The 14,913-nt window shown below is 38.4% G+C and overlaps 1 protein-coding gene across 1 annotated transcript; it reads right to left on the reverse strand.

Annotated features, from left to right (window-relative positions):
* Window positions 1-217: 217 nt before the first annotated feature.
* On the reverse strand, window positions 218-4,038 carry isl2b (ISL LIM homeobox 2b). The gene is made up of 6 exons (XM_079845878.1): window positions 3,883-4,038; window positions 3,397-3,586; window positions 2,929-3,188; window positions 1,472-1,755; window positions 956-1,123; window positions 218-800 (listed from the first exon to the last, which is right to left on the reverse strand). Exons 1-6 carry the CDS (start codon window positions 3,938-3,940, stop codon window positions 684-686), a joined length of 1,077 nt encoding a protein of 358 aa, XP_079702004.1. The 5' UTR covers window positions 3,941-4,038; the 3' UTR covers window positions 218-683.
* Between the last annotated feature and the right edge of the window lie 10,875 nt (window positions 4,039-14,913).

Genomic DNA, 14,913 nt, shown 5'->3' on the forward strand with positions numbered 1-14,913 from the left:
ATGACATTTTATAAAAGTAACGGGAACTTTAATAAACGGCGTTTTCTTCATCGATGTTTTAATTCTAATATAAAATAATGGCATAACAATATTATGATTATTATTATTAGCTAGGCTATTAGCATTGTCTGTTTCTTATTTTTCTATAGCCTACAAATTAAACATTTTTTATTAGAGCTATACACGCATTTTAATTACAAATATAAATAAAATAATTGTCTGTGCTGATTTATTTATTTATTTGCGAATTGATGTGACAATAAATAACAATAACTTAATTTTGTTCAAAGACACAAATGATCTGCATTAAATTTCACAACGAAAAAAAATCCCAACTTCTGAAATTGAGTCTTTTGAAAAGATATTTTTTCCAAAAAAAAAATGTCCAAAAACCACAGATAAGGAATCGGTCATCATAACGAATAACGAATATCCATTTCGAGTGAACATGGTCCCTTCTTTTAGTGTAGGTCTACTTTGCAGAGTTTCACTTTCCATCAATTCACTCCCAGGCCCACGACGGATTTGGTGACGTATTTTGGGGGAAAAAAGGTTCCTCTGTTCCTAGTGCAGGTTGTTGCAATATGTCTGATAGCGGCTGTCCGGTGATGGGAATGGAATTTCCCGCGTCCGTGATATGAGCTGTTCTCATGATTAGCCGGGGAACAGACGAGCAGTCGCTCTCACGTCTCCACCGGGCTCGGTACCATGCTGTTCGGTGTGTCCGGTAACTGTGAAGAAAGAGAGGTCACGTCGCTGCCCGATGAATTTCCTAAAGAACCGGATTCCGAGAAAGACACCTGAAAGAGAGAGGCAAAGTTAACTCGAAATAAATAAAAAGCTAGACATAATAATAGTAAAATCTCGGTCTGATAGTGCCTTATACAGTATAAAATAGCCTATGAAAACCATAAAAAGGAAAAACGTCAAATGCAAAATGTATTTATTGACTCACCAGCTGGTGAAAGGCAGGTTGATCTAAGTCACTCTGAAGTGCAAATTCGCTGAGAGCTTTCCAGGGTGGTTGGTAAGTCTGCACTTCCAGCGGGTGTCCTGGCACTGAAGGGTTATGTCTTATTGGGCTGCCTGCAACCAGCGCAGTGCCCGTCATACCCTGCAGATTCTGAACCAAAAAGTCTGCGATGAGGGGACACAGCTACAGGCCATTTCATATTGGCATTTCAAAGAGATATAGGCTAATGCATCATTAAACAAAGTTAAATATTTCCCCCCCAACCTTTTGATGAATAAAATAAAACTATTCATGCATTGCATTAGGTACAGTTCGAGTTTAAAACATTCCCCAAACTATAGCTACACACAGTAGGAGGAGTCTGTGATTTGCTTCCAGTCAACACTAGCCTACAGTGGAATTACAGACCCAATTAAAATCATCTCGGATCATATCAAGTGTCAGGGATCATGTTTTTTTTCGCACATGGTAAATTTCTCACATTGAATGTGCACTTACCGTCTTATCGCCATGTTGCTGTTGTAACTGTTTCATGAGTATAGATCTCTTCTTATCCTTGCAGCGCTTGTTTTGGAACCAAACTCGAATGACCCGCGGGCTCAGGCCTGTCATCTCCACCAGCTGCTCCTTCATGAGCGCATCTGGCCGCGGGTTTGCGTTGTAGCACGTCCGTAAAGTGTGTAGCTGCTTTTCGTTTAACACCGTCCTCACCCGAGTGGTCTTCTCCGATTGCTTGTGCACGTGGTTCCGATGAGGAGTTTGTCGGACCGACACCGGGTCAGCTGAAGAAAGTGTTTAAAAAAAAAGAAGAAATTTAAATGTTAAATTAAAAATAATAGCCTATACGGATAGGCTACATAAAGCATACACTCTAAAAAAAAGGCTCGTAATCATAGGGGAACCTTTTTTAGTGCTATATAGCACCAATTTTGGTGCTTCAGTGGTTCTTCAGCGGTTCTTCAGAGGTGCTATATAGCACCTTAGTCAAAGAACCGGTGAAGAACCTCTGAAGAACCGCTGAAGAACCTCTGAAGAACCACTGAAGAACCACTGAAGCACCAAAATTGGTGCTATATAGCACTAAAAAAGGTTCCCCTATGATTACGAGCCAAGAACCATTTTTGGTGCAATATAGAACCTTTTTTTTTTAGAGTGTATAGTGAATATACATGTCAATAAGAAGAATAATGCTTTTAAAATAAAATTTTATATTGTTACAGTCTATTTCCATATTGAATATTATTAAACAAAACAATTATTTCAGTGGTTATTGAAAGATTGGAACTGGTTAAATTATTCCAGGTTATTCTAAATTATTATCTGGAACAGCTGAATGGTCATAGATAGATAGATAGATAGATAGATAGATAGATAGATAGATAGATAGATAGATAGATAGATAGATAGATAGATAGATAGATAGATAGATAGATAGATAGATAGATAGATAGATAGATAGATAGATAGATAGATAGATAGATAGATAGATAGATAGAAATCTGAATGGTATAGCTCTGGGTTTATGAAAGATAAAAATAGGCTACTCAATTCCAATTTTACGTTTAATTTAACCAATAATATAATGCATTAAATATGATTTATTTTGCAAAGAGATGCATTAAAGACCGGAGTGTTTCGTACAGCTCGGTCATAAGGCCCTCCCGCTCAGGCTTATCAGTGGTTGAATAAACAAAGTTATCAAGCGGATCAGCCTGTAATTAGCTATTATGTAACAACATTACACGATTCCTCCCACAGTAGCCAATATAATTACATACAGTTTAGCCTTTGGCCATGTGATGAGGGCCATCAGTTGCAAAACTGACCTTAAAGAAGCTCTAACCGTTTTAATTGCAATATTAATTAAAGTTTTTAATAACCTATAATTTATATTTGCCTATATGATTGTGTCCAATATGACTGTAGTCAGTTGATTGTAATTGTGCTATGCTGACCTGCCATATGTAATCCTCTGCTGTGGATGTTTCCCGGACTAAGAGGGCTGCCGCCTGATCCGCGCTCCAGAGCCAAACCATGATCTGCTCGACACAGCAGTTCCTCGTCCCGGACAGAGAACTCATCCCCGGGCAAAAGCTGCCGGCTACACACCGAGCAGCGGAAACATTCGATGTGATACACATTGTCCCGAGCTCTCATGACCAAATCACTGCTGCTAAAGCCCAAAGTGCATTTTGCGCATTTTATACCGAACAATCTGTGTGACGTAGGAAAGAAAAACTATTATTATGTGCAAAAACAAAAACAGATTCACGCATTAATGTACTTTAATTTAATTTAACAGTCTACAGCCAAATGTTTTGATAATTGGAAATAGGGGTAGACTATTTCATGAAAACACATCTGATTAGCAACTTTGAGAAATAATTCATTGTTCTTTCGAAACAAACCACAAAAAAACCTACCTTACATAATCTCTCTTGCAATACGTTTTCCCGTCCCGTACGAAGCAAGTGCATGTCTCGTCCAGGTATTGGTTGCACTCCACACATTTCAAACAGGCTGCGTGCCACTCCAGGTCGGGGGAGACCCGCAGGATGTACTGGTCATGGATTTGACTGCCGCAGCCTACACACATCGCAAGTCCGGACTTCTCTGCACATGGGGAAAAACATTGTTTTGAGCTTTTATACATGAGCGTCAGTGGCTGCTTCAAGTGTTTTCTCATTACACAAAAAACATCAAAATCATATCTTCGAGTTTGTAAATAGCTACTAACATTGGGCTAGTGCAAAATCAAGACGGCTATTTAAGAAGGGCAGATGCTGCAGAATGAGTAGGCTATAGCAACGAAAGAAATTCTTTCAGTCGTAATCAATTTTCAACTGTAACAACATTTAACCACATTTAAAAGCTCACATTTAGAAATAAAGTTTTACAGATTTACTTACTTTTGGAATGATCCCCCATATCATTCAAAAAAGAAGAGCTGAATATTATATCCACCATACAGGTTGCTTTAAAGAGAAGAGTGCTTGAGAGAAAAGAGAGAAGATAGAAAAGGTAGTAGCCTACTGCCCGCTCCCGGCTGCCCCGCAACTTCAGTCCAGAGTGAGGAGATGGAGAGGGGTGTAAACACAGGAACAGGGGCTGAGAGAGAGAGAGCTGTCTGATGCACAAGACGTGACGTCAGGCGTAAATCCGAACTAAGACGCGTCACTAGGGGGCAACAAGTCACACTGCACCCAGTATTGATTCATTTCACTCCCTAGACATGATCAGATAACTGTGCGTGTTGTTTCAGAACAATATGAAAACATCTTAATTTGTGGCCTATGCTGCGAGGTTGGCTGCAGGAAGGTATGGAAAAATGCAACACAAAAAAATAAGATTTAAGGTAGGCGATTTGAGCTGTGTTCCTGGATTCACACTATATAGGCCTACGCTACCTATAGGAACGTGGGATTGATCTTGCCAAGTGGCTTATTAAGGTCGAAGTAAACTTGGCTACTATCAGGGTGACATCTACTGGTTGAAAAGTTTAACCACAAACCCGAAATCGAACACGGTCTCATCCGTAACTATTTTACGTTTTGCCGAATTGGTGGCTACTTTGGATTCGTGTGTTTATGCATTTTAGATTTTTTTTTTTAACTTAAAAAACCTTTTATTCACAACAATCAAAGAATAAAAATATAGGCCTAATCAAAATGCATTTTCAAACTATTATTACATTAAAAATAGAAATCAACTAATTATTTTACCAATTCAAAACTAAACTTCCGTAGGCTACTCACAGTCACCAGTGCCTCTCTCACACCCCTATCCCTTATTTAAAAAATAAAAAAAACGCACCATTATCAGTGATTCTATCAAGAGACTTAAGCTATGTCAAGGTGGGATTTCAAAATGTCAAGCTAGGCCAATTAAAAAAGTGCAATTAGCCTACGCATTGTTGTTGCCATATTGCATATTGGTATCCTAATATAGCCTAAACAAAGTCTATTGTTACATGAAAATGTTGTGATTATTTTTAATAAAGGACAAAGTCTTTGACATTCAAAAACATTGTCATGAAAAACCGTGTCAGGGGCGTTACAGAAGAAACATAATATAACAATTTCATTAAACTTCGAGAAAAAAAAAGAAAAGAAAAAACTGAAGCTATAGCACAATACACTCTCCAATGAAGGTCTGCGCATCTCTCAGAGAAAGGAGGCTTCTCCAGGATGGATGTAAGTAGGCTACTTCTTCACAAATATGATCTTATTCCTCAGTTGAATAGGCCCATCTGTTATTCGTTACAAATGTCCAACATGCACATTAACACAGATATAAGAGTTTTCTTCCCCACATACGAAAAAACAAATCCTAGAGAGAGAGATAACTCCGTTATTTGTATTTATTTATTTTTTCAAAATGTGTGTTTATAACATTTTTAACGTGTTTCGCATAGCATATTTTAACCATTTCGAGTTAAATTTTTTAAAATGAAGTGGTTGATATAGGCTAATTATTGTTAATTTGATTACCACAATAAATTGAAAATGTAGGCTACACAAATTTAGGGGTTGTGGTTCTACATTAGCAAGCAGATACATTTAAATATGGGGAAATTAAGGCATGGGATACAAGCACAAAATAACGGTTACAGAGATTAACACAAAATAGGTCTCCCATAGCCTTTACTTTGTTTACACACCCGAGAGCTGTCAATGCAGAGTAGCCTACATGAAAGAGTTAATTTTAAGTGCAAGTGCAGTAGGCATTTTAAACTGTGTCATTCAAAACCTAGGCCTATTATTTCCATTTTTCAGACTGCATGCAGGGGCATGTGAACACGACATGTCACAATGACGTATGATATCTACTTAGGCTATTTCAGTTCATAGAATGGATGAATCACGTGCATAATATTTTTGGCCTATTTACCCTATGGGAACAATGGCACATTCCCAAATGAGCTTATATATAAAATTAGAAATAAGTTTTAAATGTTAATATATTTTACTGGCATATCTCTGCTTAGCCTAAAACCTGATGAAAACCATCCGTCCATCACCCACAGTTCGTCAAGGAGAAAACAAATGAAACCAGACCTTAGGCCTACTGCACATCTTTGCTCGTCGAGAAGAACTTCCATGCCATATTCCTCCACTTCTACAATCTCTTCGATCTCTGAAACCCATGGGAACAACCGCGATGAAGCCTGACACTGACACCCATCGCTCCTCCAACTGAAGTCGGTAGATTCTGACCAGAAAAGAACTGTCGTTAGCCAAACGCGACATTAGCTATTCGTAAAGTATTTAGTAAGTATTGTTGAAAACAGCACCGGTTTGCAGCATTTTTAAGGGATTGGGTGCTTTCATTGAAAATGAATTAGCCTATGTTTTAATTTTTCTTTCAGCGAACTATTCGAACTATTCACATTGAGGCAACGTCACATCACTGTTTTGATTACCATCTAGGAATTTATTCCGTTAATGTTTTCATCTCAAATAAGGAAATTTGATTTGCATCATGGGAAAGATTTTATTTTATTTTTTATTATTTGCTAGCTCAAAATTCGCTCACAATAGCCTACGGCATGATGATATTCCAAAATACGCATTAAATAGGCCCACGTGAGCGATGTTAAGAGTAGACTATCCTACAACAGAGGTCAAGTTAATTAAATTGCAAAATAGATGCAACTGCTTTTTTTTTATTTAAGTTGAGACATATTTAAGGAATGTGGTATTTTCAATTGATATGTTGAATGTTGAATGTTGTTTGATCCCTTTTAGTTACTTGATGAGAACCTAATGGTGTTTCGATTAGGCCTACTTAAAGTAAAAAGTCAAAATAGGCCTATCCTTTTTTTAATGTTCCACAGAAGAAATAAAGTTATAGCCTAACGATAAGGGTGAGTAAATGGCGACATACATTTACATTTTTGGGTGAATTAGCCCTTTAAGGTTAATCTTATACTAGTGAGATGTGGTCACTTAAACAGACAAAGCACTGTCCTAAATGTCATGGATAGAGCATGAGTATGACTGATAAAAGGAACATTCAGAATGAATAATTGGATACTTATAATTGAAATGCTTTTCTCACATCTGAATGTTTTTTTTTTTAATTCTTTCACTGAATGATAGAGCAAGGAATAAAATAATATTATCTGTAAGGCTGCCACAAGGTCACTGTTTTTAATTGTAATATCCTGTACCTTTCTACTAAATTATTAATGTGCACATGCATGTAAACATTAAATGCATTCTTGTGTAATGGGAATACCGCAGCGCAACCAACAAACATGCAGAAATCAAAAACAACATGCTTATTGACAGATTCTGTGCTTTACCATGGCCCATTATTTCGTTCAGAACCGTTTGATCCAGGGCCCCATCCAATGGGGATAGGCCAGCTGTCAGGGGTCTGCATTAGCAGAGTTTAAGTGTGGCTAATGGCAGCTTTAAGCCCTAAATTATTTACTGCTCTCATCAGAAATGAGACTTAAAGTGCTGTGTGTCCAGCCAGCCCCAGAACAGCTCCATGTGCCAAAACCAGAATTCAATGCACACAATTTCGAATGGAAATAAATAAATCACGACCATAAGTAGCAATGATTATTATTAAAGGTCATTCTTGTTCGTTTGTCTTTATTTTTTAAATGTACGTAGTTTTTCCTATTTTGTTCTTTTTGATACGATAATACTTTTTTCATATAAATGGCTTATGGACTCAGAATAACACTGGTGAAAAAAATAAATAAATAAAAATGGTCGGTCCTCATGTATGCTCCTCTGAAAGTAGAATCATGTTGCTTATATATAATTCAACATATGTCTGATTTAATGCAGCATTCACATAATAATTAGTATTAATTTTTGATTGCTGCCTTAGGGCATTTCTGCATTGTTGGCAGAGGAAGCAGTGCCATCATTATCATAACAGTGTTGCTGTCAGTCTGGCCTTTTACTTTACAAATGCTTGTATCTTTGCCCCTGCCAACACAGAACAGCTCTTGCACGTTCATTAAGAGATGTAACAAATATGTCTGTCACTCTAATGAAGGTAACAGGTCCTCTGCGGACCACCACGAAAAACGATGTATTCACTCCTCATTCTTTATTAGTTGTCCAATTTATTTCAGTACTTTATTTCCCAAGGGTTATTTCCCAAACTCCTTTCAGATGCAGTTGCAGGAATATGTTTGTGAAACCTTTCATTTGTGGTTATAAAATTTGATAGCATCTCACAATAGTAGAAACATGAAGTAGAACATTCCCAGTGCAGGGTGGGGAAGAGTATGTGAACCCATATAACTCTTATACCTTTGACCAAATGTTCCCTTCAGACCTGCACAATTGTCAATAGGAATTTTTCACCACTTAACTCTCTTAAGCTTTCTGCTGTTGATTTACTCCTGTGCTTTGAGTTGTTGTCCTGTTGCATCAAACAACCTCTGTTGATTTTCAGGTTTGCAAAAAATGTTTTTATGGATATTCAAATAAAATGTTATGACCAGTTAATGCAAGTTTATAGATTTTTTTTTTCAATTGTCCACATACAGCTGTGGCCAAAATAATGAGCAGTGACACCATGTTTTGGTGTTGATTTAGTTGTTTCTAGATTAAGACAAATAACTGTTTTTTTTTTTTTTTTTGGCCCTGGCAAGCTAACATTATTTCATTAAACATGTCATCAGCACATGGGAAAGTGTGAACAAGTATTATCCTTAGTAATCAGTAATCATTCTGATTTGATTATAAGAGAAGCTCGATTGCTTAGGAGGGAAGAAGTGCTTCCAATCGTTGTGTTCTTGTTTAAGCAATGGTTACCTCCAAAGAAAGATGTACAGCCATCATCGCTTTGCCTCAAAATGGCCTCACATGCAAAGAATATTGCACCTGAAAGAACCAATATTGCACCTTTTACCAGACCATCAAAAACTTCAAGGGAAAGGGGTTCAAATGCAGCAAAGAAGGCTTCAGGACGACCCAGAGTGCCATGACTGTTTCATCCTGAGGAATCCGCTACGGAATCATATCACCCCCAGTGCACAGCTTGCTCAATACTGACAGCAGTGAGTGCACCTGCATGTATGGCGAGGCCAGGACTTTTGGACAACGGCCTGGTGTCATGAAGGGGATAAAGCCACTTCTCTCCAAGAAAAAAAACTGACTTAAATTCTGCAGGAAATACAAGGATTGGAGAGTAGAAGGCTGGCACAAAGGTATTTTATCTGACGAATGCCTCTGACTGTTTTGGACTGTTTCAGAGAAAAAAAAAGGTTAACGCTAAGAGTCCTGTGTCATGCCAACAGTGAAGCATCCTGAGACCATCCGTATATGGGGTTGCTTTTCATCCAAGGGAGTGGACTCTCACAATTCTGCCCAAAACACTGTCATGAATGAATAAAGTTATCAAAACGTCCCTCAAGAGCAACTTCTCTCAACGATCCAGGATCAATTTGGTGATGATCGGTGCATTTTCCAGCACAATGGAGCACCACATCATAAGGCAAGAGTGATAATGAAGTGGGTCAGAGATTATTACATTGAAAGTTTGGATCCATGGCCAGGCAACTCCCCAGATCTTCAATCCTCAAAAAAGCGATTGGACAAGCAGAGGTCCACAAATTGTGATCAACTCCGAGCACTAATACAACAAGAATGGATCACCATCAGTCAGGATTTGGCCCAGAAGCTGATATCCAGCACGCTAGAGCGAATTGCAGAGGTTATGAAGAAGAAGGGTCAACAACACTGTAAATATTGACTCTGCATACACTGCATAAAAATGGAAAATGTACTGGTAATTTTCTGCCAGGACATTATCCAGTAATTTTATGAAAATTTCGAAACACTAATAAAACCACTACAACAAAACACAATACAATACGTCATTCAAAATACAAATAAAACACCTGTAAAAAAAACAATACAGACAATCCCTTCATATTTATACAGTAAATTGTGCCCTATTTTTTACAGACTTTTTTTGCCCATAAAAGCCTTTAAAAGTCATGAAATGCTTATCATTGTTTTCCAGTATACCATAGAAACACATGAAAAAATAATCTACAAAACTGAAGCAGCAAACTTTGAGAAACAAACTTTATGTCACTGCCAAAACTTTTGGCCATGGCTTTACTTTCTCCTACAATTTTATGTACTGAATCTTTACAGATGAAAAGTAAATGATCGTGTAAATGCCATTGTGTCTTCAAACACCATTTTATTAAAGGAAGAGGATTTGGGGTTTTTAAATGCAAAAAAAAAGAAAAAGAAAAAGACAAAACAAATTCCCCATTGTCACGTTTTGTCCAGATGATGATGAGAAAGAGTCCTAAAATGTTTTTTAAAAAAAGAAAAGAAAAAAGATTTCTTAAACAAATTCAAAGGAAACAAAACATGACGTCGATCTTGATGTATATTACTTTTATTGTTTTTATTCTTAATACTTGTTTATTTTATCTTTATATTATTTATCTTACAGTAGCCTATATGTCTGGTTATGTATGTACAGTATACCAGAGCTCCTGGAATCCACAACAAATGTATTGTGTGTTTGTGCAAATTTGTAGAATAAGTTCCAATAAGTTTCACTAATGTTTCATATTGCAAAAAAATGTATGCATTTCAGAAAAGTGGCACCATTATGAAATTGTCTGAATCATTTTGTGCCATTTCTTTTGCCATTATTTTATGTGTTGACTTTTCAAATTAGACATTTTAGTTTGATTTTGAATTGAAGCAAATATTCTGCTCCTCAGAAGCCTTGTTCAGTGTGCTGCAAGGTTGCAGTATACCAGCAATGATCATTTTCATTGTGCTCTCTACTCATGGTTAGATTAGGATTGATTAGGATTCCAGCTGTTTAATGAGGTGCAGAGTGCTCATGTTTTCACACCTGACAAGTGAACAATGAAGTGTGTGTGTGTGTGTGTGTGTGTGTGTGTGTATATCTCAATGCAATTTCTGCTTGAGGTGCCCACGGGACTAGTGGGCAGGCAGACGGCTATTTTATCCTCGCTGTTCTGCTCCATGTGAGAGTTACAGAAGCACCATGTGGCCAGAAGATGAACAGACTATCACTGCCCTCTCCGCTGCCAGCAGACTGCACAGCAACAAGCGCTCTGGGAAAACTGACCAACCGGGGGCAAACAAGACCATTTGTCTACCTCTTCACTCAGATATATTTTTAAACCGGGGTGGGGGAAGTCAGCAGAGTTTGGCAGGAGAAAGTTGCCAAAGCTGTTCACTAGAAGCAGGGGACTGAAGGCCTGTGGGGAGGAGAGCAGCTCTCACTCTGGATTATACGTCCTGGCTTTTAACGGCATGTTCACAAATTGATGCTGGGCTCCTCAGGGGCTGCAGCAGGAGCATTAAATGGCACTGAAATATTCATATGTGAGTGCATTTAGCTGAGCGCAGCTGATGGGCGGCTCCCAGGAGGGGCACAGGGAAGTGCTGCCGGGCTCCGATCCTTTACCCCCACCCATGCCCTATGTATGGGTGAGGAGAGTATCTAGAGCTGGTTTTGTTAAAGAATCCATCCTGCATGATCAGTGAAGTTCAACTCTTTTAAAGTGTGTCCAGTTTGTATGTATTGCCTTCAGATGGTTTATTGCGTGGTTCTGCGTGGTTATTGGCACACAGTTCACATGGTTAAACCTGATAAAACCTGTTACAACGAATACCTTAATGAATAACATTTAGCTGCGTAAAATAATATTTATCTGGAACAACAGGTTCCATTTTTAAACAAAAATCTATCTATCTATCTATCTATCTATCTATCTATCTATCTATCTATCTATCTATCTATCTATCTATCTATCTATCTATCTATCTATCTATCTATCTATCTATCTATCTATCTATCTATCTATCTATCTATCTATCTATCTATCTATCTATCTATCTATCTATCTATCTATGTATTTGTATGCAATTATTACAGTTTTTGTATGCAATTATTAGTCACTTTGGTAAATCTTTTGAATCATCCTCGACATTTGCAAAACAGTAAGTGCATTTCTCAAAACAATTCGTAAAAATAGCAAAACACCATGGATTACCTGCAAAAGCCAGTCTCTTGCTCAAAATCCTTAGTTCATCTCTCAAAAGTAAATATCTGTCAATGAACATGTCAGTGCCATCAGAATGACAAGTCCGTGTGTCATTGTGTACAGATAAGACAGTCATGTTGTCAATATAACAGTGTACTCTGGAGGGATGTTCTGATGTAAACTAAGGCTAAAGTTTTGATGACAATTATTGTAAATTGTAGGTTACACCTATAGTGTATGTTGGAGTTTGATTGCAAGAGACTGGACAAGATTCACATTTATGCTTTTACTGTTTGTTCTGTAATTTGTTGACAGACCATACCATTGCAATACAGAAAGGAAAAGACAGCACTGCACAGCACAAAGAAAAAAAACTAAAGTAGAAATGTGAACGTCTAATGGAAATGTAAAGAAATATGCTTGACATATTATGATAACTTGTTCAACCATTTTGCATGTAAAGACTTATGCTATAAACTAATGCCTAAATGTTGTGGGGGGTGAGACTATTCAACAGAGACCCATTATAATACATTTTGATCAACATGACATAAGCAATTGATAATGTAGGAAACAGCAGATAATTGTACATAATCATTTGCATGGATGTACAAAAGCGTTTGCAACTTGTTCAAAGAAACTGCTTTTTTGATGTACACAAGTGGCAGAAGATTGAACAGGTAGTTTTGAGATTTTCAATTATGATCTGAGAAATGTACCAAAGCGACTGAGAAAAACTGGAAGTATTTTACATTATTACAAGTATTTCATTTTAATTTATTTGTAATTTTAATATAATATAATAACAGTTATTTTAGTCATGACAACTCTCTGAATTGTTTGAACACAATTTTATTAAAGTCCTCATGAAATCTCGATCTTATTTACTTTGTTAGCACACATTACAGGTCTTAGGGCGAACAATTAATCTGTGCAAGTAAATACACAGAAAAAAATTGTTTGCCATGGTAATCTTTTATCAAATTCTGAAAAGTAACTTCCGGTCTGGAATGGCGTTCCCTTTCCATTGACGGCAGTTTGACAGCTTGGGTTTGAATATCCTTAACCTCTCCCCTCCAACCGTTAGTCTGCTATGAGCGAGAGATGGAGAGGAGGAGCGCTGAAGTAAAGCCCTGCCCTCTATTCAATATTCCGTTTCACTTGGAAATACGTCACAGCACTGAAATAAAATCAGTTGCAACTTCGGTTAACTTTAAATGAGTAATGTTGATTGATGTATAGGCTTGGTTTTGGCTGACTAGATCTGCTATGCTGCCGCTGTGGCTAGAGGCTAGTACACAAACTTGCTCTGCTAGACCATGAAAAAAACGAAAATAAAACTGCTGCTGTTGCAAAGCAAGTACGAATACTTCCTCCATAAAACAAGGTGGCATTAAGTGCTGCTGCAAAGAGACTCTCGTAGCAGATCTAGACAGGTGGTGCTGGGGTGGAGGAGGGTTAAAGGATTAGTTTACTTTTTAAACTTTTGCTGATAATTTACTCACCCCCATGTCATCCAAGATGCAGTCGAAAAGAAATTACGTTTTTTGATTAAAACATTCCAGGATTGTTCTCCATATAATGGACTTCAATGGGCTCCAAACAGTTCAAGGTCCAAATGATCATCTGTGAGCTCTGCCATAACTTTCGCTAAGTGAGGTCAAAATACTAGCCTGGTCATAGATGTATACGTAGATGCCTCATTAGCGTTTGTACGGATAAGTAGAATGAGGCATCTACAATTGTTATATCTATGACCAGGCTCGTATTTTGACCTCACTTAGTGGAAGTTATGGCGGAGCTCAGAGATGATCACGTTCGTCTGATAAGAGGTAAAATAATAGCATAAATACTGCTCGGTTTCTCGCAGAAACTGATCGTTTCGCTAGATAAGACCCTTATTTATCATCTGGTATTGTTTAAAGCCCTTTGAAGCTGCACTGAAACTGTCATTTGGACCTTGAACCGTTTGGAGCCCATTGAAGTCCATTATAGGGAGAAAAATCCTGTAAAGTTTTCATCAAAAAACGTAATTTCTTTTCGACTGCAGAAAGAAAGACATGGACATCTTGGATGGCATGGGGGTGAGTAAATTATCAGCTAAAGTTTATTTTAAAGTGATCTAACCCTTTAAGACGAGCGTGCAGTCTAATACTACCTGTGTCGGACCGAAATATATACATACTAGCCTAGATAGGAAGAAATGCCTGATTGGCTGTAGTAACGGCCGCGAGACAACCAATCAGCGATTCGTTAGAGTTCCCTTTCGAGGGAACTCACACTGCATCGGAACGACGAATTTGGGGACACTCCCTAAGCAACAGCGTATCTGAAGTATGAATGAAATCAAGCCAATCCTGATTGGTGTTGCGTCATGACGTAACTATGACGGCATACCCGGAAGATATAAAGAGTGCATAGTAATGGCAGTTATCGCTCTTCAGCATAGCGCTCTGTGTGAAATCTGTCTGTCTATTTATTGTTGTACGTCAGTGAGAGAAAAAAGTGTGTGTGAAAGTATGGCGACCGCAAGAGAGTTCAAGCAGTGTGTGCATCCGTGTCCCCGTTATATGTCGGGCTCGGACACACACTCGCTTTGTGTACAGTGTCTGGGTGTTGAGCATGCTCGGGCGGCTCTCGATGGAGCGGCTCACACTCAGGCTCTTGCGCTCTCGGCTGGCCGTGTTTGATGAGGCCGGCCAGCCTCGTGAGCCCTCAGGGTCTGGACCCGCAGTCGCCGAGGCGGCTCGGCGTCGCAGATCCTGGGGCTCACAGCGGGATCTATCAGATAGATTTGGGACTGCTGAGGCACCTTCCCACTCTTCATCTGATGATTCCGAGATTCTCCCACCCCGTGTGGAAGCCCGCGCTGCGGCTTCTTCCCCCGGGGTGGAGAATCCTGTGTTCATCCTCTCTG

Source organism: Gobio gobio (genome assembly GCF_949357685.1).
Source record: "Gobio gobio genome assembly, chromosome: 2".
In the NCBI taxonomy this organism is placed as follows: Eukaryota; Metazoa; Chordata; class Actinopteri; order Cypriniformes; family Gobionidae; genus Gobio; species Gobio gobio.

Coding starts and splice junctions, on each gene's coding strand:
- isl2b (XM_079845878.1), bottom strand. CDS start 3,940: ATGGTGGATATAATATTCAGCTCTTCTTTTTTGAATGATATGGGGGAT. Junction 1,124..1,471: donor AGCAACATGGCGATAAGACG/GTAAGTGCACAT, acceptor TTTTTGGTTCAG/AATCTGCAGGGTATGACGGG. Junction 801..955: donor AACCTGCCTTTCACCAGCTG/GTGAGTCAATAA, acceptor TCTCTCTTTCAG/GTGTCTTTCTCGGAATCCGG.